This window comes from Corvus moneduloides, chromosome 2 (assembly GCF_009650955.1).
Source record: "Corvus moneduloides isolate bCorMon1 chromosome 2, bCorMon1.pri, whole genome shotgun sequence".
Taxonomy (NCBI): Eukaryota; Metazoa; Chordata; class Aves; order Passeriformes; family Corvidae; genus Corvus; species Corvus moneduloides.
Window position 1 is genome coordinate 61,876,330 of NC_045477.1, and position 24,250 is coordinate 61,900,579.

Consider the following 24,250-nt stretch of genomic DNA (forward strand, 5'->3'; position numbering starts at 1 on the left):
AAAAAATTGACATTTAGAAGACTAATCACAGTGAAAGAAAATTGTCACCAAAAATAAAAGCAGACATAACTGGATGGTTTTAAACCCAAAATATCTCCAAGAGAACACAACAAAAATTTTAAATTTCCGCTACTACCAAAGGCATCTTCTGGTAAGGTTAAACCCTTGGCCAGTTGTTTCTACATGAGACAGCTGCTTCACGGTCCTGTTTAGTATTGCTCAAAACCCCTTGATATCAAATACAAGTAAAGGAACACCGGCAGCAGCACTTATAATTATAGTAATAGAAAACTGGATACTTCATTTTTTTTCTTCTAAAAGTAAATATATTATGAAAATAGATTTTCTCTTTCTTGGATGGGTATTTTATTCTGAAACAGATTAGGCAAATAACTGGCAACTATTTTTGGCAGATCTGGCCATATCTGTCCTAAAGATAATCCTACAAGATTCATTTCTTTGAACATTTTGTATTAGCAGAATTATGAGCAGCCACTTTGCTGTACATCCAACAGCTGGGGATGATTAACTAAAATAGTGATGTATTCTTACTGCCCTTACCTCTGCTTCTATAAGAGAACAAAATCTACTTACACTACCCAAAGAAAACACACACTTTTTTGTCATTCTGACAAAACACTAAGTTATCAGTGCCTCTGTTTTCAATGTATTAAAAATGTCCTCTTAATGAAATTCAATCTCTTGCAACTATTATACAAAAGGAGAAGAAATAGTTGCAGATAACTAGTTACCTGTAACGCTATGTACAGCTAGATCACTTGACCACTTTTGATGAACTGTGCTGGCAACTGTGAGGTCAAAACACCTAAATTATTTACCTGAAGATTAGTCACCAAGACTGTCCTTTTTGAGGCTTTCTTTTTATAGTGATGGGAAATAAACACAGCTTTTTGCAGTAAGCCATAGATTTCAACACCTGTTTCTAAGTACCAGGGATCAAACTACTCAGCGTCATTTGATTCAGATCTTCTCTGTGAACTAACAATATATTTTGCAATAAAAACTAATTGAAAACAACGTTGTAGAACCACTTCTTGAATTAGAAACTGAAATGTCAACAAGATTTAACAGTTAAGTTGATTAAAGTACAGGAACTGAAAAATCAGAAAAAAACCCAACCCTAAATTATATATTGTCAAAAATATCACAGCCCACAAAATACACAATGACAGGTTAAATTCAATATTAATACCTTCATCCTTTCTTAATATATATGCACAAAATAAAATCCCAAAGTTTCATCCATTATTTCTCATTGTCCATATCACACAAAGCTGAAGTCTAAATAATCGTAGATTTATAGCAGCTGGACCAGAGGTCAGCATTTTTGTGTCAAAGCAAGTTCTTACTCAAAGATCTGGCTACTGGCAGGAAAATCAAGGTCATCAATATCTGCATCCAACAAACATCAACTGTTGCTACATGTTAGAAATATGTTTTCAAAATGTTTACTCCACAAACATTTAGTATGAAAAACAGTGTGTTGCTGTTCCACTTTTGCTTTTACATATAAACCGTACATAAGAACTTACGGGTTTTAATAAGGCTATTTTAAAATGCTCTCTTTAAGTCTAGTGAGGCCTATGCAAACATTACTTTTTCAGCATCACTAAATACACCAGAAGACTGTTTCAGAACACGTATGTTCTAATGGTTGTGATCTTTCTTTTGATTTGTAAACTAAAACACATTCATGGACAAGTAGTAGAGATTGTTTATTAAACAGCTGTCTATTCAAATACCTCTTCTCTGGTGTTTTTGTAAACCATAGTCACTCTATTTCCAATTCTAGGCTCTCAAATTCAGACATATTCTTAGGCCACACATCCATTAACTAGCACCTCACCAGGATCACAGGCCTTGGTTTGTTTTGGTTTTTTGGGGAAGGGAAAGTTAACTTCTCTCTCGATGTGTAGGAAAGAAGCAGCAAAGGGAATGACATACAAAAAGATGAAACTATCCACTCATATCAAGAACAGAGAGAATAGAGTGCTCTAAACAGAATGTCACATTTCATAGATGTTGTATTTCTCTCTCCAAGCATATACCAACAAGCAAAGTTCAGGCTGTGGGTTGTTGGGGTCTTTTTTAAGAAGGGGAAGCAATTTTTTATCTAAAAGTAGTTTCCCATTCAGGGAGGAATTATATCTTCCGTAAAACCCTTCATCAGAATAAGTCAGGCTACTGTAAAGCATGTTTCCTCCCATATGAACCATGACATATTCTAAATAAGAAAAGACAATCCAATTCAGAAACAAATTAATAGAAGGAAAGAAGCAAATACCCACAGAGAAGACCGACATCAGCAACTCTGCCAAGACACACAGAGAAAAAACAGATGTGCAATCCTTTTCTAATCATGTCCCAACATTTCATTTGCATTATTTTCAACTACAACCCAAAGAGTCTCCCCAAATCATGTGTTCAATCATTGTCTTAAATGGTAACTCTAAACTCTAAAACAAAAGGATGCAAATAGACTAGAACAGGAAAAAATACAATTTCATAAAATAAAGTCAGCATTCACAAACCAAGCTGCACAGAACAAATCAAAATTAAGACTGATCAGTGACTGCTGAAGAGTTAACCTTTCTTCAATAAAACACAGGTAAACAAAGGTTGTGCTTTCTTCTGTAGATAAACCCTACACATACAGAAAAAAATACCAGAAGGCAGGAAGAAAGAAAGCTTAAAGTACACTGGACAGAAGGAGTCAATTAAAAATATAAATCTTTTCTGGTGAACAAACTTACACCAAGGTGCCTAACTCCTGTTATTTATCACCCCGACAAAAATAAGTTAGAAGACCAAAGAGAAATATTTCAAAAATACAAATGCAAAAAAAATGACTACTTAGCACCAGATAACAAAGGGAACTGCTTCTGCACCATATTTAATTTACCTTCTCTTAATATTACCTTGCATAGACCAGCCAACTCTATTAAAAATAATAGACCTACAGAGGATACATAATCCATGATAAAAAAGAAGTTGCAATCATTCACTAATGCATACACTCATTAACTGGAAAACCTTGAAACATGTACATCTACATATCCATTAATTTTAATCCATTAAGAAATTAGAATGTGATTAATCTCTTCAATATGTGTTAATGATGTTACCTGACAGGATTACTAGTCAAGGACACACGGAGAGATTCTAAGCAAGTGACTAGTCTTTCATCCGTTGACCCAGATTTTAAATCCTGAATAAATTCTTGGGGAGAAATCTTCCTACTGTTCTTGAGACTTCCCTGAAACACAGAAAATACATTTGTTTTTCATTTGGTGCATATAGAATTTAAATAGATTATTAATGGCTAACCGTTTCTGTTCCTTGAAAAATATATAATGTAGACCTGTAAACCTGTAACTGATGCCTATCTACTATTTGCCAAATCCTGACTAAATTTGGTCATTTTATGAACACATTTATAATCAGTAGACAAAGCAGCAGGCATCAACTGTACAAATTTATCACGTATGCTCAGTGAAATAAAATTTTTGTATTGAATAGATTTTGTTTATGCATTGCAAACATCTTAATATTCAATATTCAACAGAAGAAAAACCCAGTTCTGAGATCCTCTGAAGAGATCACAGGTTCAGAAGGGTGACTGCAGTCACACAAGAATACAAAGCAAAGAAGCAGCACACCAGAACACTCAGTGCGTAACTGCAATAACTTCTGCTCTTGCAGAAGTAGACGTTCATGTAGACATTAAAAAATAAGATGTCTTGTCCACTTAATACCCATTTCACATGAAGGACAGATATATTTTCTACAAGACATATCTAAACACAAAAAAGCAGGCATACAATGGTGTATAAAACTTAGATTTGAGTTATTTCATTGCAAGACTCCTTTTTTCGAAAACAGAAGCACAATTGTCATGTTGCAGAAAGAGATTTAATAAATAATTCTTGATTAACTAGTGGCTTAAGTCAGGAATTGAAGAGAATTAGACTTACAATGCAATAACAACTTGAAATTTTTCACTACTAATAGTGAGGTAGTCTCATTATATTATTATAGATAGCTTCATGCAGATGATGTTTTCTCCCTTTGTTAGATCCTCAGGAAATATTGAGAAATTATCTTTTCTTCTGTGAATTAGAAGATGATTAAATAGTTTCTAGCAAAGAAGTGAAGTTAAAAGCTGGGAAGCATGGTTGACAGACCAGGCTGCTGACCTGCCATTCAGAGGGACACCAACAGACAGGAAAAACAGGCAGAGCAATTTCAGGAAGTTCCACAACAGAAAACTGTAAATCTTGAACCTGAGAAGGAATAATCCCATGCACTGATGCCATGATGATTTTTTGCCTTTTCTTCTATACCCCTTTTATACCTTTTTACAACTTCTGTATTCCTAATGCTTTTTGCCTACATTCTTGGCCTTGTTTCTTAAGCTAGGAGACTAAATATTTTAGAAGCTTCGTAGGTAGGGATCAGTGGGCCTCAGACCCCAAGGTCCTCTCCAGAACACATTCTGTACACTAAGATAGAACCATCCAGGGGAGGGTTCCTTGGGGAGGGGGGCTCACTTGAGCCTCTCACTGGGGAATCTTTGATAGATATGCTAATTAGTAAGACCTATAATGTTACACCAGATCTTTTGGGGGTGTGCACTGCGTGTGCATTGAGGTGCATTCGACCTGGACATAGCACCTAAGGATCCTTAAAATAAATACCCAGGTAAAATCCCTTTTTCCCTTCTAACCATGTTTGACTCTTGATTTTAAGACCAGGAAAAGGCATCACACCAACATGTGTTGGGGCTACCAGCTGGGATGTAGGCTTGTAGGAAAATAGGGGTTGTGATGGACGACAAGTTGATCACAGGTAAGCACATCACCGTCTGGCCGAGGGAGATAACCCTTCCCCTCAGCTCAGCAGTGGTGAGACATCTGGAGAATTCTGTCCAGTTCCTTACTTTCCAGCATGAGAGACATGGACATACTGGAATGAGTCCAGAAAGGGCTGTAGACACAATTACAAGAGAATCTGTAGCACACGAAGAGGCTAGTAGAACTGAGATTGTTTAGCCCCAGGAAGAGAAGGCTCAGGGGAACCCTGTCAGTGAAAGGACAAGAAGCACAAACTGAAATATAGGAAATTGGTTAAACATAAGACAAACACAAAGTTTCCCCCTCCTCCCTCTGTTTTTTTAAGCATGAGGCTGGTCAAGTACAGGAACAAGTTGCTCAGGCAGACTATATAGTCTCCTCTATCACAGATACAAAAAATGGAATAGATAAGAAGTTGGATGAGACTATCTCCAGAGGTCTCTTCCAGCCTCTTTCTATTGTATGACTCTGTGACAATGGAACGCTGGGGGCTACAGAAGTCTCCACTCCAACTATATTTCCTTGGACTTGATAACAGATCCAGACACCAAAAAAAACCAAACAAAAAAACACCTGTTGTCAGGAATCATCCCAAAAATATAGCATCTCATGCTGTGTTTTGAAACATCACATGTAGTAGTACATGGATATAATTCCGAACATGCCTCTGAATTGATGGAGATCCCTACGCTTAAGTATGAGGGAAACTTCCAATAACTCTGTTCCACAAAAAAAAGTAGATGAGATGTACAGCAAGGGATGAGGGTTGAGGTGAGAATCTGAAAGACAGATCAAGGAAACCCCAAGAAAATTTTAAAAAATCCTTAACAATAAATGTTCCCACAAACAAAAAGAAACTCAGTATTTTCAGTTTTCTTTCATGGATCTTTCCAGCTGGACTCTGCATAGATGAGGTAACAGACTGACTAGAAACAAAATGACCAAACAAACCCCCAGCAGCCTTCATCATAAAGTATTTAACTAAATGTTACAAGAGAGTTGGAAATTTCAAAAAGTCTCAGAAATTCTGCTGGCAGCTCCTGATGTGCATAGACTGCTTGATAAGCACTACTTGTATGCCTAAGCATATGGATTAATATCCTGTGTGGAGAATCTGTCATTTCCAGTGACTTCTCCCAGCAGTTCCTGCTGTAAAATTGACAAAACTGATGCAACCAAAATACTTATAAGTTGTCAGTAAAACTGCTTTCTTTTGATGCACAGTCATATAGGACAGTCATATGGACAGGACATAGAGTTAAGATGGTAAGAAGGTATTTTGAAAGGAATTTAATATATTCAATAGCAATGTGTGAAGTGCAAAGGTCACATGGGACAAGAGCCCAGCCAGACTAGAAGAATTCACCAGAATGACATTTCAGAAAGCCTCATGTGACCCGTCCAAAAACAGTGTCACAAGCAGTGGAGACTCACATCAACACCCACAGAGTAACCAGTCATCCCATTTCAGACTCAGTTCCCCACTGGAACACTACCCTACGCAAAAGAACCAGTAAACTGTGAATGTCTGTACAACAAACTACCTCAGTGCCAAGTACCACTTATTCATAGTTATGCCAAAGTTCTGCAACATAACAAGAATATGATACATCTGCCAGTGCTTAAATAAAATAAGAGCTGCATTTGGTACTAATTGTGCAACTGATTATATTAGCTGTATTTCAGCATGGGAAAAACTGCTTAAGTTCAGAATGTTCAAGTTAACTGAGAAAGAGGGAATATCTTGAGGCATCAGTGCCTCCAGAAACTTAATTGCTCAACTGAAAAACAACTGGTCTGTGAGCAGATGCAGCATGAAGTCAGCATTAATTAATCTAGTTAAAACATTACAAGGGAGCAATGTGAACAACAAAAACAAAACCTTGAAAAGAAAACTCACTTTAAAAACCCAATTTGTGTGTTTTGAACATGTAAAACAGCAAAACCTATGGTACAGTAACATGATAGCAATGCTGCTTTTATTTCCACTTGAGTACCAACCCCATAACATGGAAATTTATTTTCAAAACTTTCCTTTTCTGCAAGTATTACTATGCAAAGAGGTGTGTTTTGTGATTATTGGAAAGGAGTTGTGCACTTCTCAGAAAGAGAAATCCTGACGCTGTGGTCAATGATTAAAAAATGTTCAGTACTCTCCAAAACAGTTGTGAATGAGGGTATCTTTCCCAAGGCAAAATATCTTAGTACCCATCTCCTTGAAGTTCAAGAAGTATGAACTATCAAAAGAAGTTACTGCAGTATCACTCCTAGAAAGAGGCCTGAGATAGGATTAGTTGCACACAGTAGTCAGGTGCTACATGGCATTTCAACTGTTCCGAAAAAGTATGACACTTTCATGTGGCAAGGTACACCAAAAGTTAGCCAAGTATTCTTGGAGTGCAGCGCACTATTCTCTCTAGACTCAGAAGGCACTCAGGCAGTACAACAAACTCGAGGAATGAAAAGAGCATGCCAGGAACAAAGAGTTTTCAATGGCAAGGAAAGGAATTTCCCATCCCAGTAGCTCCAGCACTAATCTGAAATCATCTGCAGCATTACCATATCAAAGTACTGAACCTGTGCCTCAAAGAAACAGCTTCTCCCAGTACAAAACAGGTGCATGTCACTTCCAGTAAGGATACAACTGCAGAAAGAGAGTTCAGGAAAGACAAGTTTCCTTGCATGGATTGGTCTTTAGTCATCTCCCACTGCAGAAAGGGGAATACGTGGGCTAGCAGCAGAGGAAGGGAACAGAAAGGAGAAAATGCTGTTGGGGGCTTTAGGAAAACACACAAGACAACAGTGTGTGGGAACAAATCACTGCCCTGGAGGAGGAGACCTGTCCTCTTCAACAAAGTACCTTACACAGCTGCTTTGGGCATAGAGCAAGAAGCTCCATTGCCAAAACACAAGTGTGATGACATCCAAAGACAAAACAAAAATTGCAAATGGCACTCAAAAAGAAGGATCAATGAGACCTACTCTGTTATACACGTTTCAGTTCTTTGCAAGTCTTAAGTGCCAAGAAGCAAAAACATGAAAACCTTTCTCTTGACAGAGAGCCTTAACATCACCACCATCAGTATGCTACAATTCCAGCAACAGATGTGAATGCAGCAACTCTGCACAGCCAGTCATGTCCTATTATTACATTGCTTTTTAGATCAAACAACTGAGGTCTTAAAATACATATGGAGGCTAGGAGTGTCAATGATATATAAACCCTCACATACTATTTTGAGTAGATAAACTTTAAGAATGTTGTAGGATTTACTAGTCTGAAGTTTTTTGATTTCCCATGCAGTATCTCTAAAAATTAAAAACAAGCTAGACCCCATCTTCTGATATTAAGGTCCTGTTATGCTGTAGAAGGACTAGTAGCTTTGATGAACTAATCTTAAATAATCTCCAGGAAGTTCAGTCCTGCACCAGGCATACCTAGCTTCCTAAAAGTGCTAGAGCATTACACTAATAAGGTACATCATTTGAAGTAGACAGTAAGATAAATATCTCAGTTAAATTACTATACTTAATGTTTTATTTTCTCAGTGTTTAGGTAAAATTGCATACAGGCAATTTTTACTGTTATCTCTAGTCACACACAGCAGTGAAAGTCAAAGATTCAAACATATGAATTCTAAAACACTCAGAATATCTGAGGACAGGATTAGCCATGCAGCCTTTAGCACGGGAGGCAGTTCCTACTCTGCAAAAACTAAGCCGTTTTTCTTATGCCAACCGCATCCTTAATCTGGCACTTACATACAACTCCTTGCACTGCTTTAAAACAACCAGTCATTATCTCTATAGGTAAAATATGGACAATAACTGATTTTGTGCACAACATTTTCATTATCAGCTATTACGTAGCATCAAACACGAATTCTATGTTAAGTCAGGCATGAAAAAGGCTCACCAGTTGAGGAATTCTTTTAAACAGTGCTAGAAAAGAAAAAGATTCAACACCAGATTTTGCAGTAAGTTTTTGCAGAATCTTTTCCTCTCCACTCTTAGACCTACCTTTACCAAAAAGACATGCTGGTTTGTGTATAAAAGACACATTTCAAGTGACCATCTGCCACTGTATCTTGTAAAATAATAAGACAGACACAAACTTTATTAGAGGACACTGTGAGAAACAGAAGTTAGTCAAAGGAATGTAACATGTATGAATCACTTTTTCTGTCCAACAGGAAACAATGTAAGCTTTCAGTCATTTACTTACACACTTAGAAGCAGTGCTGATATATTGCATCACCATTTCTTTTTTGGTATTAAAATCCTTTTCTCTCAATGGCATCTTCTTGTCTTCATTTAAATTCATATCTTCCTAGAATGGGAGAGGAAAAAAAGGAAAAAACAGCCTTAAATGTCATACAGCAACAGAATTATTTAAATATAAGAGACTGACTTAAATAAAATAAAGAATAAAGATACAAAAATACGAACTTAGACAACTGAATGCTGTTAGGCAAACAACTTTTCATAAGATGTTAATCAAAACCATAAAAACCCTTATCCATATTCCCTCTGAACTCAGACTGAAAAAAAAAAAAAACCAGTCAACTGTGCTGGGATTAACAAGTGCATCACAACCATTTTTCTCCTCTTAGGAAAGACCTACAGTTTCTCATACACATGCACCAAACTACAGAAAAGGATTGTTTAATACTTCCCAAAACATTTATAAATGTACTCAAACCAGTATTTTGCATATTTTTAATTTCCATTTCAAATTTTAATTTATTCCATAATTCTCTTCCTCCATTCCCAAATGCTTCATCTTAGGCAGCAGAATGTGGTTTGCACTGAAAGTAGTTCACAAATTAATAATCACCTTTGCAATAAGCGAGGCCCAAATCCTTAAAGATTAAAACAACACCTCCAACTACTATCAAAACCCCGTCATAATTCATTCACTCCAACATAAATCCAGAGGTCAAAAAGAGCAGAGAGAGACCTACACTCAAAACCCCACAAGTGACACTTCTGAATGTCACTAACATTTCTGACACAGGGAGTTCTACTGCTCTAGCCAAGAAATGCCCTGGTCACTATAATCAGTTGCACATCTGTGAGAAATGACATTTCCTATCATGGTGTAGGTCAAAGAATAAAAGGAAAAAGGAAAACAAAAAGTTTTAGGGAACAATTAACAATTTTGGCACACATGTATAAAGCACATACAACATTACTATGTGCATTACCCAAGCTTAGCAAGAATTACTGCAGTTATTTTCAGCTGAGACTCATGAGGTGAATCCCCACCAGCTTTGGCAGGAGCAATGCTACAAAATCACTGCGTAACCGTCCTGATATCAAAGTTATTTCACCTAGTCAGAAATCAAAGACAAACAGCACAGACAAGCCTTAGAATTTACACTGCACCAAAACTTAAGTTTTCTTGTCTGTCAATAGCTTTCATGCTGAATAGAACAGAATCAAGCACAGTTCCTAGAAACATTTACACTTTTCTATAAATCCAAGCTATTATAATATTATTATATTATAATCCAAGAAGTTATTGCAGAAAATGCTTGACCCCTGTCCTGGTTTCAGCTGGGATAGGGTTAATTTTGAACTTAACCTAAAGTAAAAAAACAACCTTTTCACATTATCAAGTAGGTATTGCAAAGTTCATTCTTCTATTTAAAGCAGTTTCCTTCAAACTTGCTTCTATCTTTTCTCGAAAGTAGCTTTTAAACTTAAATAAAAGTATCTAACTTCTAAATGCAAAAAAAAAAAAATCCAAGAATTAAGAAACCTGTCAACACAAACTGTATTCCATAAGCCTAGATATAACAGCAGGTTAATTTATGGGAAATATTGTGTCTGTGTGTGCAGTAAAAAGTAATTTCTTTGTTCTTGTTTTTAACAAATGAAACATCATTAAAACAATTAATTTATACAGATTAGAAGTATTCAGTGACACAATGGGCACAACAGATATTGCTTAGTTAATAAAATATTTAATCTCCATCCTTTTATTTCTTAAATAATTGAAATATATTCTACAGGTGAGCAATACCTCTTTGGAAAAAAAGAATACATCATTTCACATGTATATGTTCCTAATAGCACTAACAAAAATAAAAGGAGCTAAATAACAGTTAATTATTATCTTTAACTGTCTGGTTTTATGAGTTCTTTCATAATTTTTCCCATGAAAAATACACAAGACATAAAATACTGGAAGAAGGAAGCCATATGCATCCAGGAAAACCCCAAGTATAATGTAGACATTCAGTAAACCCTCAGACTTTAAAAACTTCTCCCTTCAGTACTAACACATTGAATTTTTTTTTTGTGCAAAATTAGTTCTAGAAGTCTGGCTACAACATTCAAATTGTTCACCAATCCACCCCTCTAAAATCACTTAATTTGATCAGAACAGCAAACTAGAGGCTACAATATGTAATTAGCTACGTAATCTACTGTGACTAAACTAGCATTATTCCAGCCCATTCACACATGGATAATCTGAAAAATCCTTTCTGTGGTACATGTTATAGATAAAACAACACTGATAAAGTAGCTTATCAAATACAAGTTTAAGTACTTTGTTATTCAACGAAACTAGAAAAGCCTTCAAATTATCCAGATGTCATCACTACTTTAACATATTTTCACAACATAGCTTTAAAATTGGAATTAATTATTTCAGGATCCATGGATATAAGCATTTATATTTATCTAGACATGCAGTAGTAGGTTTCTGAGGATTTATTGAAAATTTCCATTTATTTATGCCATAGCATAACATCACAGACTATCCTATACCAGAATGTCTGCAGGATGGCAGAGAAATACAATCTAAATGCAGGGGTATGTGGAAGGAGGCACACCTTCAAACTTTATTAAAAAAATTCTCCCATTTCCTAACATTTGAGCAACTATCATTTACAGTGAAACTTCTAACAGAAGCAAGACATCAAAGTACACGACGAAAAATGAACCATTCGGCAACACATATAAATACAAAAGTTGGTAACACAGTTAATTATTCCTTTCATTCACCAACTTAACCATGACAATCCTGAATGTTATCTCTCAGTTATAGTTCTTTCTACAAAACCTTCTTCAAAACTAAGCTACCATCACTGAGTACTAGGAAGTACAAATTCCACAAAGGTACTTCTCTCACAGTGCATTTCATTTTCTCCACATGCCAGTCCCTGGTAGTCCCTTTGTGTTTCAAGAGTTACTTGTTACTTGCTGTGAGGCAGAGAAAGAAATAATAATCTAGGCATCATTCTCCTTGTTAATGTTCTCTTGTGCTCTTCAGATTTCAGTCACTCTTCTGTCATGGCCATTCCGTGTTTAGTTTTCAATTGCCCAAAATGTCATCATCACGACAAAAAGCTCAACCTATTGAGGTGCTACCAATGCCACACGATCTTTGTGACTGTTCTTTGTGCACTAACAATGCCAGCTAAGGAAAGAAGCAAATTTGCAGACAAATGCTGCCTTAGAGGCAAGTCTCTTTTTTTGTACAAGAGTGACATGGCATATAAATTCAGAACTAAATGTAGCTGTGACATTTGAAGGCATAAAATCTCTTTGTAAAGGTTTTAGACAATCTTGAAAGGAAGAAAGATTCCCCATTTCTTGTTCCTCCTCAAAATGTGTTGCACAAGCTTGCTTGTAAATTCTATTTTAAATATACTTGGAGCAAAAGATTGAAAAAAATAATTCCAATACTTTATTCCCTGAGAAAAACCCTAATAACCACATAATTACAACTAACAACAATAACATTAGTAATTCAGGTAAAGATTAGAACACATGCAGTGAAGAATATGTGCTCCACCTATCACTTAGCCATGTTGTCATTCTTTAAGTAAAAGAAAGTGTGAGACTCTTACCATCATTTTTTCAAACAGTGCTATGATTTCTCTTTCCGACAGTGGTTTTGGAGCAAAATCCTCCGGGTCCATGGGTGTGGATGACCAATCTGTAGAATGTGACTGCTTCATATGTGGCAGAGGAGGTCTTTCTTTCTTACTTTTTGGAATTCTTATACTGGCAAATCTATCCAACTGAAAACACAAAAGGTATAACATATCACATGCTGCTTCCATTCCATGTACCCCTTATTAAGATGGGTGCTCTTGGAAGTTAAACATCCTTATTTTTCTGTGGTAGCTTACCTGTTATTTAACTGCCTTATTCTAAAGGGTTTTCCTAAAGATACATATGACGGTCAGTTGCCTAGCACTGGAGTTAACCGACCAGAATCCCATTACATTAGAGAGAAATCAAGCAGAACATCAGAATTTTACAGAAAGTTTGGAGGAATAGATATCTACAAAACCAATTTATGAAGAATTCTTTCCAAGCGTTACATGTAGAATACAAGAAAGCAGGCTTATTTACCAAAAGCTTAGTTTCACAGTGGTTTTAGTTACTCAGAAACAGCTGTATTCCTAACGTGGCTGTAGAATATATAGATATGCAAAGAAACTACTTTTTATTAAAAGACAAGTTAGCATAACTAAGACATGGTTCTATTTATTTTCTTATTTGCATCATGTTATACAAAATTTAGTGCCTTTGTTCCAATTATTAAGAAATTCATTTTGGCAAAACCATTGATTCCTCTATTAAAGTTACATAGGGTACATTTATGATTTCATGAATGATCCTTATGACTAATCCCCAGCACACATCAATAGCTCTGGATTTCTTTATCCTCTCAGTAGCCAAAAACCTTCTTTGGAAATGTGGTTTGGGTAGGGGGATTTTTACCTGGTTAGGTATTTATCAACTTTTTGATCAAAAGTTACTAAGTGAGACTTCACACATTTTCAGTGCTAGAGTTTGTGTGTTTTAAGGTACATGGACAAGAATCAACAGAACCCAAAAGCAGCTGACACATAATGAGATGCACTACATCTTCATCATCTTTGTAGCACCCTTTTGAACAGATATGAACAGCAAAATCACACTTGTCAACACAAAAGAAAGTTACAGAAACATTTGATGCATAAGAGATTTTGGACAAGATTTCAACCACATCAACAGACTTCTATCTTGGAATGCTATGCAAAAATATTCTGAGGCTTCAATATATCTTTAAGATAAGTATCTTGAGACAAGTACATCAGTTACCAAACTAAATGACAAGTAAAATTATTATAGCATCTGTGGAATTAAGATCAGAGAGAGCAAAGGAAATCAGTAGCAAAAATTGGGTACAAGTGTTCCACTCTAGTCAGAGCAAGAATTGACTATCAGACATCCATGAAGAGAGGTTTAGAGGGAAAATATAAAGACTTTAATTCTTCCTGCTCAAAACTGAAAAGAAACAGTTTTTGGAACAGAGAAATAGATTGTAAGTCACTCACAGATGGTGATAGAACATGCAAAAGCAGAAAGTTAATATAGCATAAACACAAAAGAGCTCAGCATGGATGATGGGGCCCTTCTGTGTCACATCAAACCAGCAGGCAATGAGGAAGAGCATACTCTACAGGAATAATTACATAGGCAAGACCCAGGAAGAAGAAGAATGCAACAAAAGCATAAGGGAGGCTAACATCACTGGAAGTGGAGAGTCATCAGTGGCAAAAACCATCTTACATCTTGACTAGAAAGCAATTTCCCTTCCTGCTTTTAAAATCAGAAGTCTACAGTAAGCGTGGGGGGATGAAGCCAGACTTTGAACTGAAGTGACTAGACTGGAATTGTAAAAAAATCCCATTATATGAGATTTTTCTTTTCAAGCAATGCCTTTCACAGAGCACTGATGAAAGGCAGCACACCTGCTCCAAAGAATGTTAGCCAGTAGCTTCTCCATGCCTCCACATTGTCACTATAAAATGCGTAACTTAAGACACAAGCCATTGTATTTGCAGATGGTTCATGTGCAGACTTGAAGCAGGTGTAGAGGGAAGACACTCGGGCTGAAATAACAGATTTCAGCCCTTGAATCAGTGAACAGAGAACAAATCAGGTTTAAGACAGCTGTGCCCTAAATTCCTTTTCCAGTATCTCCTGAAAAATCTCAGTCCCTTCTTTACAGTCTGTGCTCCCCAAGTGCTTCCTCTTCCATCTCCTGCTCCACACAGCAGAAGCAAGAGCAGCTCTGGCCAGGCAGATTCATCATGAAATACCCCATGCCGTCCCAGAGGTCCACTAGAAACAGACAGCCCTTATTCAGGGAAAAGAGCCTATTCCTCCTTGAAAAGAGGTATTTCACTTGTTCCCATTTTTAGTTTATATTTTTGCCTTAACTTCTCTTGAATCTATAGTAGATGTTTTCCATCATTATACATTATGCTATAATATTCATATTCCCCATATTCACCAAATCCTACACCACTCATCCTAGAGGAGGAAAGCACATCTTGGAATATATTTGATCAGGCAGAACATGTAAGACAAATTGAGATAATAGGATTATAAGCACATTTAAACACGTGTCAAACTAATCAGTTTAAATAATTTATAACAATGCAGTCTAAAAAGAAGATTCCCATACATTAATAAAAGGGAATTCACAACAAGACTTGCACAGCAGTACAGTGTGGATATTCTAAATATTCTTCCCTTTTGAATTATACATTGATAGTGCTTCAGAAAAGTTAATACTTCTCAGTATTCCATACAGGTGAATAATTTCATGGTCCACAGAAAGCACTATACAGAAAGAATAGAAATTTCATTGCTTGGATGTAATGAAATCTACCACTGATGCTGCTGGCAATCCAAGTGCATAGAGGAGGAAATAACAAAAAAGAAGTTCAATAATCTTCCATGTTACACCAAAACATTTTAAATCAGGCTAACCACCAGGCTATACCTAAGCTTAGCTTTGATACAAAGTTTCACTATAGTTTAAAGCAAGTTCGACCTTGTATCTCTTCTATTTTTTGGTATTTATTTTACCAATTAATACATATAGATGCATACAGGAACAGTGCTCTAGGACAATAAGAATAATATCTGTATGAGCCAAAATGAAGCAACCATAGAGGATAGATGGCCAAGTTTCATTTGTTTATTTCGTAGACCCACTACTATTCCACTGAGAGCCCATGAAATAAGAAAGTGACTTTATGCCCACACCACGGCCCTGAAAAATCAAAGTCACACACAGATCCAAAATACAAACTTTCCGGCTCATCACCCTTTCTGATCAGGTCCCTAGAAAGTAAATCTATTTGTGCTCTCATTTTGATCTTAGTGATGACTTCTTATACCATTCTCTGTAAGAAAATGGCATATATTGAACTTACACACTTGATAATGCAGGAATTAATGGATTAGTTACTGCTAGACTAATTGTTGGCGCTGCAGCTTATCAAGACATCACCTCCTAACAGAGCTGCTATGCAGGCAGGAGTGAAAGGTGTCACTTCACTGCCACCCTGCCTCCCTCATCTCCCCCTTAATTAACACATCAAATCACCTATTCCTATATTAAGAAATTCCTCAAAAATGAAATCCAGCACTTGCATGTATAAAAACTCATTCAGTATCACTGTAAGTGATGGCCTTGGTAATACCACTGAAAATGGCCCTTGTGATGGCCCTGCTTCTTCATCATCTCCACCCTCTCCAACCTCCTTGATCTCCTTGACAGCTTTTGCTAAAGCTTTTTTGAAGGATGACTTTCATATACGTTTCTTCTGCTTGTGTACAGGGGCAAGTAACACCACTCCATGTTGTTTCTCTGCTTCAGTGGCAGTGTTCGTCATCAGGGTTGAACTAACCACAGTGTCTGTCACCGTGGTTGGAGCAGCTGTAGGGCCTGGTGTCCCACTGTCAGATTCAGAGACCTTCTTTCCCTCCTGAGGGCACTCTGCAGTCCTGGACATGTCTTGGTAGGCCTGGGCCAGGCACCAATACACTGCAGCGGTTTGGGCCCTCCTGGGTTGCCAGCACACCTTTTCCAAGGCCAAAACTTTTACTAGTTTTTCTGGATTACCCACCTGCTATGGGTAAAGTGCAAACACAGACCACTGCCCTAGGTACTGGCCCATAGAGTCCCACACACTACTCCACCCCAAACTATCCAGCTTTTGGGCAAATGTCTGGGTGATGTTCTTAATTAAGACTCTGATCTTAAACAACACCTGAACCATACGCAGCAACATTCTGGCTCCCAGAAAAAGGATCAGGTTGGTTTCAAGGGTATTCAAAGGATGTTCAGAATCTTGAAAGTTCTCAAAGGCTACTGTAATCAGCCTAGAGGAAAAGGAATGAAAGGAGGAGGGAAGAAAGATGTAGGAAGGTTTCTTCCCCATAGGTTGTCTTTCTGAGTACACAACTTCTGATACCTCATTATGAAGACATAGCACCACAGAATTATTATGTTTTAACCTAAAATATGTTACTAGAAGTACTGAACAGATTTCTTTCTTCCACTCCCATTCTCATAAAGAAACACACTCACATATATATAAATATATATATATATATGGACCATCAAGACACTGATGGTGATCACTAAGCAGAATCTATTAGCAGAGTTCTGATATGAAATATATACAAGTACAAAATATTCTTTTCCTGAGTGAAGGCATAAAGCCAAGAGTACTGCTTACAGCTTTTGCTCTTTCTCCAGGTGTTCTTCTCACTCTGCCTTATAGACATGTAGGACAAAAAGTACAGCCACCCTTTATTTTCAAGTTCACATTTTTAACTGCCTGCTATTTATATACTCAGTAAACACATTCTCACATCTGAAAAATCTGCTCAAGCACTGCAGCATAGCTCAGTCTCCCAGACATTTTGCCAGTCATTTTAGTCACAGAAGCCACCAGCTCAGTCATGCTGTAAAACCCTGATGCTGACACGCAACAAAACTTAGAGGAACATTAACAATATGGGAAGGAACAAAAGAAGAATACAAAGTGGAACAAATCCTGTGTCTTCACCTGAAGTGATTATTATTCCTACTGGATAGGAAACAGACACAACGAACTGGGTTGCAACAATTTATTCCAGTATCTTCAGAACTTAAAGCAACCCACTTACCAGCAGAAATACTTCTCAGAAGATCAAAGAAGTTACTTTCAATGACTCTGAGTCAAAGACCTCTTAACATATTTTTTCCTCCTTGAAGCTCCAGAAGATTAAAAAATATATTCTTTTTTTGACAGTAAAATTGCTCTACAAGATTAACTTCTTAATATGTGAGAAATTCCACTTCTAGCAGTAGAGCTTATAGGAAGAGCAAGACTTGGATAAACCAAGATACACAGAAGAATCCCTTTGATAAAATGACTTCTTATTCCTAATACGCTCAATCTCAGAGATTATTTTACCAATCTAAAATTTATAGAATTTAGGCATGTGCACAATCACATCCTAAATGTGCAGACAATATTTCACTCTGAATCTTTTTTCTCTATATACTGAAAATCATACAGCCTTTCTAATCTTTAAAGCAGTTGCTATGCAATCAGTCTAATTTTATGCTATAAGGAATTTCAGTATGCTTTTCATTTTTGTCTTCATAAGATACCTTTTAATAAAATTCTGTTAATATGCAGGTTTTGTAAACCTTTCTGAGCCTTACTCTCACGCTCTCTCTCTCTGCCAATGCTGAGGCTGGCATGCCAGCAAACTGCATCTCAGGAAGTGGAAGATCCTCTCCCCAACAGGCAGGAAGGGACCTAAGAGACAGGGAAAATGCAGGTGGGGCCCTGCCCAGGTGGCAGGTGAATCCCCTCCCAGCCTACCAGAGGAGCTGTTCCAACAAATCTGTTGTTTGTGACCAGAGGAGTGGTGGGTGATTTGGTTCACGGCGGCCATTTTGGGCACAGCGAGTGCAAAATTGATAAAGTTGTCAATTCTGAATAAAGTAAGAATAGGCACCAGCAGAACTGCCATTTCAGACTTCTGGCAGGCAAACTTTAGCCTTTTTAGGACATGGACTGACAGAGTCCCTTGGGAGTCAATTCTGAAGGGTAAAGAAGTCCAGGAAAGCTGGACATACTTTAAGAAGGAAACTTTAAAGATATAGAAGCAAGTTGTCCCCATATGCCATAAGACAAGCCAGAGGAGAAAAAGACCAGCCTGGCTAAACAGAGAACTTAGGCTGAAACTCAGGGCAAAGAGGAGAGGAAAAAAGAAAAAAGAAGAAAAGTGTATCACCTCCAGAAGGAGGATCAGGTAACCTGGGGGGACTACAAGGATGTTGAAAGGTTATGTTAGGAGAAAAAGTAGAAGAGTCAAAGCCAAACTGGAACTTAATTTGACCACTGTTGTTACAGACAACAAAAGTTTCAATAAATACATTGCCAGAAAAGTAGGGCTCCATCCTTTGCTGCTCGCAGAGGGTAGCATCATGTCCGGGGATGACAAAAAGGCTGAGGTATTTAACACCTTCTTAACCTCAGTCTTTAATATCAAAACCAGTGGTGCTCAGGAAACTCAACTCCCAGAGATGCAAGTTACTGATGGGGAGCCAAGTGAAGCCCCCATAATTCAGGAGGAAATGGTTAGTAATCTGCTCTGCAAATCAGACACCCACGAGTCTAGGGGCCTGGATGGGATGCACCAGAGAATAATGAGGGAGCTGGTTAAAGAGCTCACCCAACACACTTTCAAATATTTACCAGCAGTTCTGATGATCTGGAGAAGTTCCAGTTGACTGGAAATTAGAAAATATAAGGCCCACCTAAAAGAAGGATTGGAAAGATGATCCAAGGAACCACAGGCCTGTCAAATTAACCTAGGTACCAGCAGAAGTCATGGAACAGATCATCCTGAGTGATATCACACAGAATATACAGGACCACCAGGGCATCAGGCCCAGCCACCACGGGTTTGGGAAAGGCAGGTCCTTCTTGACCAACGTGATCTTCTATGACCATTCGACCTACTCAGTGGATGAGGGAAAGGCTGTGGATGGTGCCTCCCTAGACTTCACTAAAGCACTTCGCACCATTTCCCACAGCATTCTCCTGGAGAAACTGGCTGCTCATGGCTTGGACAGGTGCATTCTTTACTGGGTGAAAAACTGTTTGGATGGACGAATCCAGGGAGTTGTAGTGAATGGTGGTGCTACATCAAGTTGGTAGCCAGTCACAAGTGGGGTTCCCGAAGGCTCAGTATTGGGGCCAGTCCTGCTTAACATCTTCATCAATGATCTGGATAAAGGGGTTAAGTGCCCTCTCAGTCAGCTTGCAGATTACACCAAGTTGGGTGACAACTGTTGATCTGTTAGAGGGCAGGAAGGCTCTGCAGAGGAATCTGGACAGGCTAGATAGGTGGGTGTTCCGGTTTGGCCAAATTTAGAAATATATCCTCTGAGAGAAGGCAGGTCACCGCCCCTGCCCCACCAGGTTCGGGGAAAATAAATTTTTCTCGAAGGAAAGTGAAAGAGATAAAAGCTATTTATTTAACAAACACATGGGAAAAGGGTAATAATGCTAAATAATAAAATCTCTTGCTGTGGAGAAAAAACCTGGGAAAGTGTTAGAGTCCTCCCTTTGGTCTCCTCGGAGCTGGGGCTTGGGCCGGGGCCAGGCCCTCTGTGCCCGGTGAAAAGTCCTCCCGATGTGCTCTGATATTAAAGCAATCAAGCAGTCCAGTAGAAAAGGAAGAAAATCCAAAATTCCAGGGAAGGAAAAATTCAACTCTCAGTCTCTCTCTGGAGAAAAAGCAGCTGAACAACTGGCCAAAAAACTGACTCGGGGAAAAAGCAAGCTGGGTGCTTCCTCGCTCCCCTGCTGCAGCTGGGCAAAAGCTGCTATCTCTGTGTGACCTTGAACAAGCTGCAAACTGCTTTGAAAATGTTTTGCTCAGTTTTTCCTTCCCCCTCTCAGGCTCAATTTAGAGGCATAGAAAGGCACAAAGATAATTTCTGGGCATAGGGCAGCGATATGGGATACACATCATAAAGTCACCCCAACACAGTGGGCTGAGAACAGTGGCCTGATGTTCAATAAGGCCAAGTGCCATATCCTGAACAAAACCCCTTGCAGCACTACAGGCTGGGGTCAGAGCGGCTGGAAAATGTCCCAGTAGAAAAGGACCTGGGGGCGCTGGTTGACAGTGGATGAACGTGACCCAGCTGTGCTCAGGTGGACAAGAAGGCCAATGGCATCCTGGCCTGTATCAGAAATAGTGTGGCCAGCAGGACCAGGGCAGTGACCATTCCCCTGGTGATGCTCTGGTGAGGCTGCACCTCGAATCCTGTGTTCGGTTTTGGGCCCCTCGCTACAAGAAAAGCATTGAGGCGCTGGAGTGTGTCCAGAGAAGGGCAATGCAGCAGGCGAAGGGTCTAGAATGTAAGTCCTATGAGGAGCAGCTGAGGGAGCTGGGGCTGTTTATGTTGGAGAAGAAGAGGCTCGGGGGGAGCTCACTGCTCTCTACAAATGCCTGAAACGAAGTTTTAGCAAGGTGGAAGGTGGCCTCTTCTGCCATCTCAAGTGGAAGGATGAGAGGAAATGGCCTTAAATTGCACCCGGGGAGGTTCAGATTGGACATCAGAAAAAAAAAAAATTCACTGGAAGAGTGGTTAGGCATTAGAATAAGGTGTCCAGGAGCATTATAGACTAACCATCTCTGGAAGCATTCAAGAGGTATCTGGATGCGGCACTTGATACGGTTTAGGGGCGATTATGGTGGTGCTATGCTGACAGTAGAACTACACGATCTTGAAGGTGTCGTCCAACATTGATGATTCTGTGATTCTTGGAATGTGGAGCACTTGAGAGAGATAATTTGATGTCTCAGGTACCTGCTTTCCACTCCTCTGTGGAGCAAGAATGCGACTGCCATCTTTGCAGTTAGTAAACAAACAAGCTAAAAGAAGCATGTGAAAAAAGCAAGGTGTTTCTGAACTTAATGAGGATTTGACACTAAAAGCAGACAATTTGTCAGCATCTCACAAATAATACAATTTAAATACTGAAAAGCAGTCTGCATTTTAGATTCTCAACATGTTGCTAACATATCTGAATTTAAAAACAAAAAAAGTTCCTGGTCACCGACACACAACACTGTATTTATAAGAAATGGGTTGGGTGTAATAAAACATAAATAATTTATAAAGTATAATGCAGCAGTAAGTTAACATGCAAATGATAGCCCATGAGAAGGAAATACATTATTTCATTGAAAGGTACAAAATCAAGTAATCTTAAACCTTCAATTTCTTTATCTTCTCTTACTACAAATTTTGTCCTTGTCCCAGAATCAGACACAGAAAGAGTAAATCAACGGAAAACTGAAATAGAGGGATAAAAAGCATCCATTTGAAAGCATACCCTCATTCCAAGATGATGTTGCAAGTAAACAGAATATCCACCTTTAAAACTATTTAAAAGATCTCAAATGTTGCGGTGTTGTAATTTTTTTTACTGTTAGCCTTTTACTAAATAGCTGTCATTTCCCTTTTAAAAAATATATATTAATATAAACAACTTGGTACTACTCTGCAAAAGAGGTTTCATTACTCTGTTAAGGGATGTTTGCTATACTCTGAGAAATTTAAGGAGTTGGGGAAAGGTTTTTTTACTATAGAGCTGATAGGCTTTTTGTCCTTATCCTAAAAATCCACAATAAACCCACTGACTTTTTGGGGCTACAATTACAAGTTGGACAAGTGCAATAAGGCAGCAGTCTAGCCTCTTTAACCGGAAAAAAAAAGCATCTCACAAAAACAAACCGCAATATCTTGTGCACCCCAACTATAACCCTTACATGACACTATCAAAACTTGTCTTCTAGTTACCAAAAAATACTTTTGCTTTCAGAGGGCTGATAGCATTTCCTTAGCTCTTTAAGATAAACACAAGTTTATACAATCAAACTTGTATTATCAGCCAGTCAGACTCAAACTTCTTAATAACAATTTCCATCCAACGAAACTCTGCTAAAGAAATAGAAACAGATGACTTAAGTCAAACTAGGAAAGACAGGCAGAGGCAATATGCTCAACACTACTAAGTTTGTACACCTAATCCACATAACCTGGCTGCTGGTTCCCAAGCTGGCAAACTGCCGTGTTTCTCAGCATGTGTTGCACTGTCCAGCATCCATCTCTCTGCACTTCAGCTCCCAGTTACACACAGAAATACTTCATCAAGAACTCTGTATAACACTGAAGTTGTAACAGCTGATCTTTGGGTGATGACAAAACATTACTTTCTAGGCAAATTCAAAGACTTTGTAAAATCATGTATTTTAAGAAAAAATATTATTACCTACAATAGAACAGTACAGGCAGTGAAATAGGTAACTTCAAGAGCAAGAAAAAAATCTGGTTTGTGGTCACATACAGAACCTCATCTCTGATCAAACTTGAGGAACACATTGTTAAGCATGACATTGAATATACTTAACCTTGTTTGAACAAGCATTAATGAGTTTCACAAGTAAATGTTACTTTGTTAAACATGTTATTTTAAGCTAGCCATGCAGCCTAAGTAACTTTAATATTAAACATGCAATCACAGATATCTTAACTATACTGCATGTAGATTGGCACAATTACCTGTGTCAGGCTCATTTAGCTGTGATTACAGCATACTTCAAAGCCATCCATACATTTTTGCTACTCGTACTGATTACGTTACAGATAATTACCAGTTCAGTGAGACTTTGCCAATTAACTAAATTATCTTCAAAGTTAAGATAGTTTCTTGTATCAGTAAGGTTATTTCTATTGCATTAGCAGTAAGGTTATTTGCTTAGCATAGCCAAAGCAAAACTTAAGTTGTCTTACCACATCATCTGTCAGTGTCTTGATATTTAAATGCTGTAAATCAAACAGGAAAGCAGTCATGTCAAAATTGTGCAGTTAAAAAAAAAAAAAAGAAAAGCTCAGTTATAGCTACTTTTATTCAAAATCACATGCAAGTTAAATCTCGACACTTGAAATAAAGCAAGTTTCTCAGCAAGTTGTACCTTCCTGGTTTACAATGCACAGCAAGTTATACGGATTTAAAAAATCTTCCATTTGATCCTCCAACAGAGTATCAGAAGAATATGAACCAAGCATAGCTTGAAACAAGTTGTGTTTTATTGTATTTCATAACTAAATTATATTCTATAGCTAAATATACAGTTGACCTGCACATAATTCAGCTACTAGACATGTGTCTTCTCAAGACAGCTGGGGGGACACCAACAACAAATCATCCAGAGATTTCAAACTCAGCAGAAGAGCACAGAGTTCTTCAGAAGTTCAAAACTATCTGTCAAGCTGCAACACTCAAACTACTCACACTGTTGAATAGTCTCATGCAATGCCTCTGTGGCAAGCAGAGCACAAAGCTGTGAGCAGAAACTGAACTAAGCATTTAATAATAGTAATATCCAACGAATCTGTAGATCACTCAAAACAGCAGTTCCTGGACCATTTGCTCTCCACTGCACATTTACAAACACAGCATGTGCTAGGACATACAGCT

At 38.0% G+C, this 24,250-nt stretch overlaps 1 protein-coding gene across 4 annotated transcripts in view; it reads right to left on the minus strand.

Annotated features, from left to right (window-relative positions):
• The window catches only part of DIAPH3 (diaphanous related formin 3), a 209,999-nt gene that overhangs the window by 175,308 nt on the left and 10,441 nt on the right, over positions 1-24,250 (minus strand). For 3 of the 4 annotated variants that reach the window (XM_032099870.1, XM_032099869.1, XM_032099872.1), the window contains exons 2-5: positions 23,563-23,595; positions 12,740-12,913; positions 9,100-9,204; positions 3,147-3,277 (exon numbers count right to left, since the gene is read on the minus strand). In XM_032099870.1, the coding sequence (XP_031955761.1) occupies positions 3,147-3,277; positions 9,100-9,204; positions 12,740-12,913; positions 23,563-23,595 (443 nt within the window). The remainder of the gene's footprint in view (positions 1-3,146; positions 3,278-9,099; positions 9,205-12,739; positions 12,914-23,562; positions 23,596-24,250) is intronic. The other variant, XM_032099871.1, reaches the window with a different exon arrangement.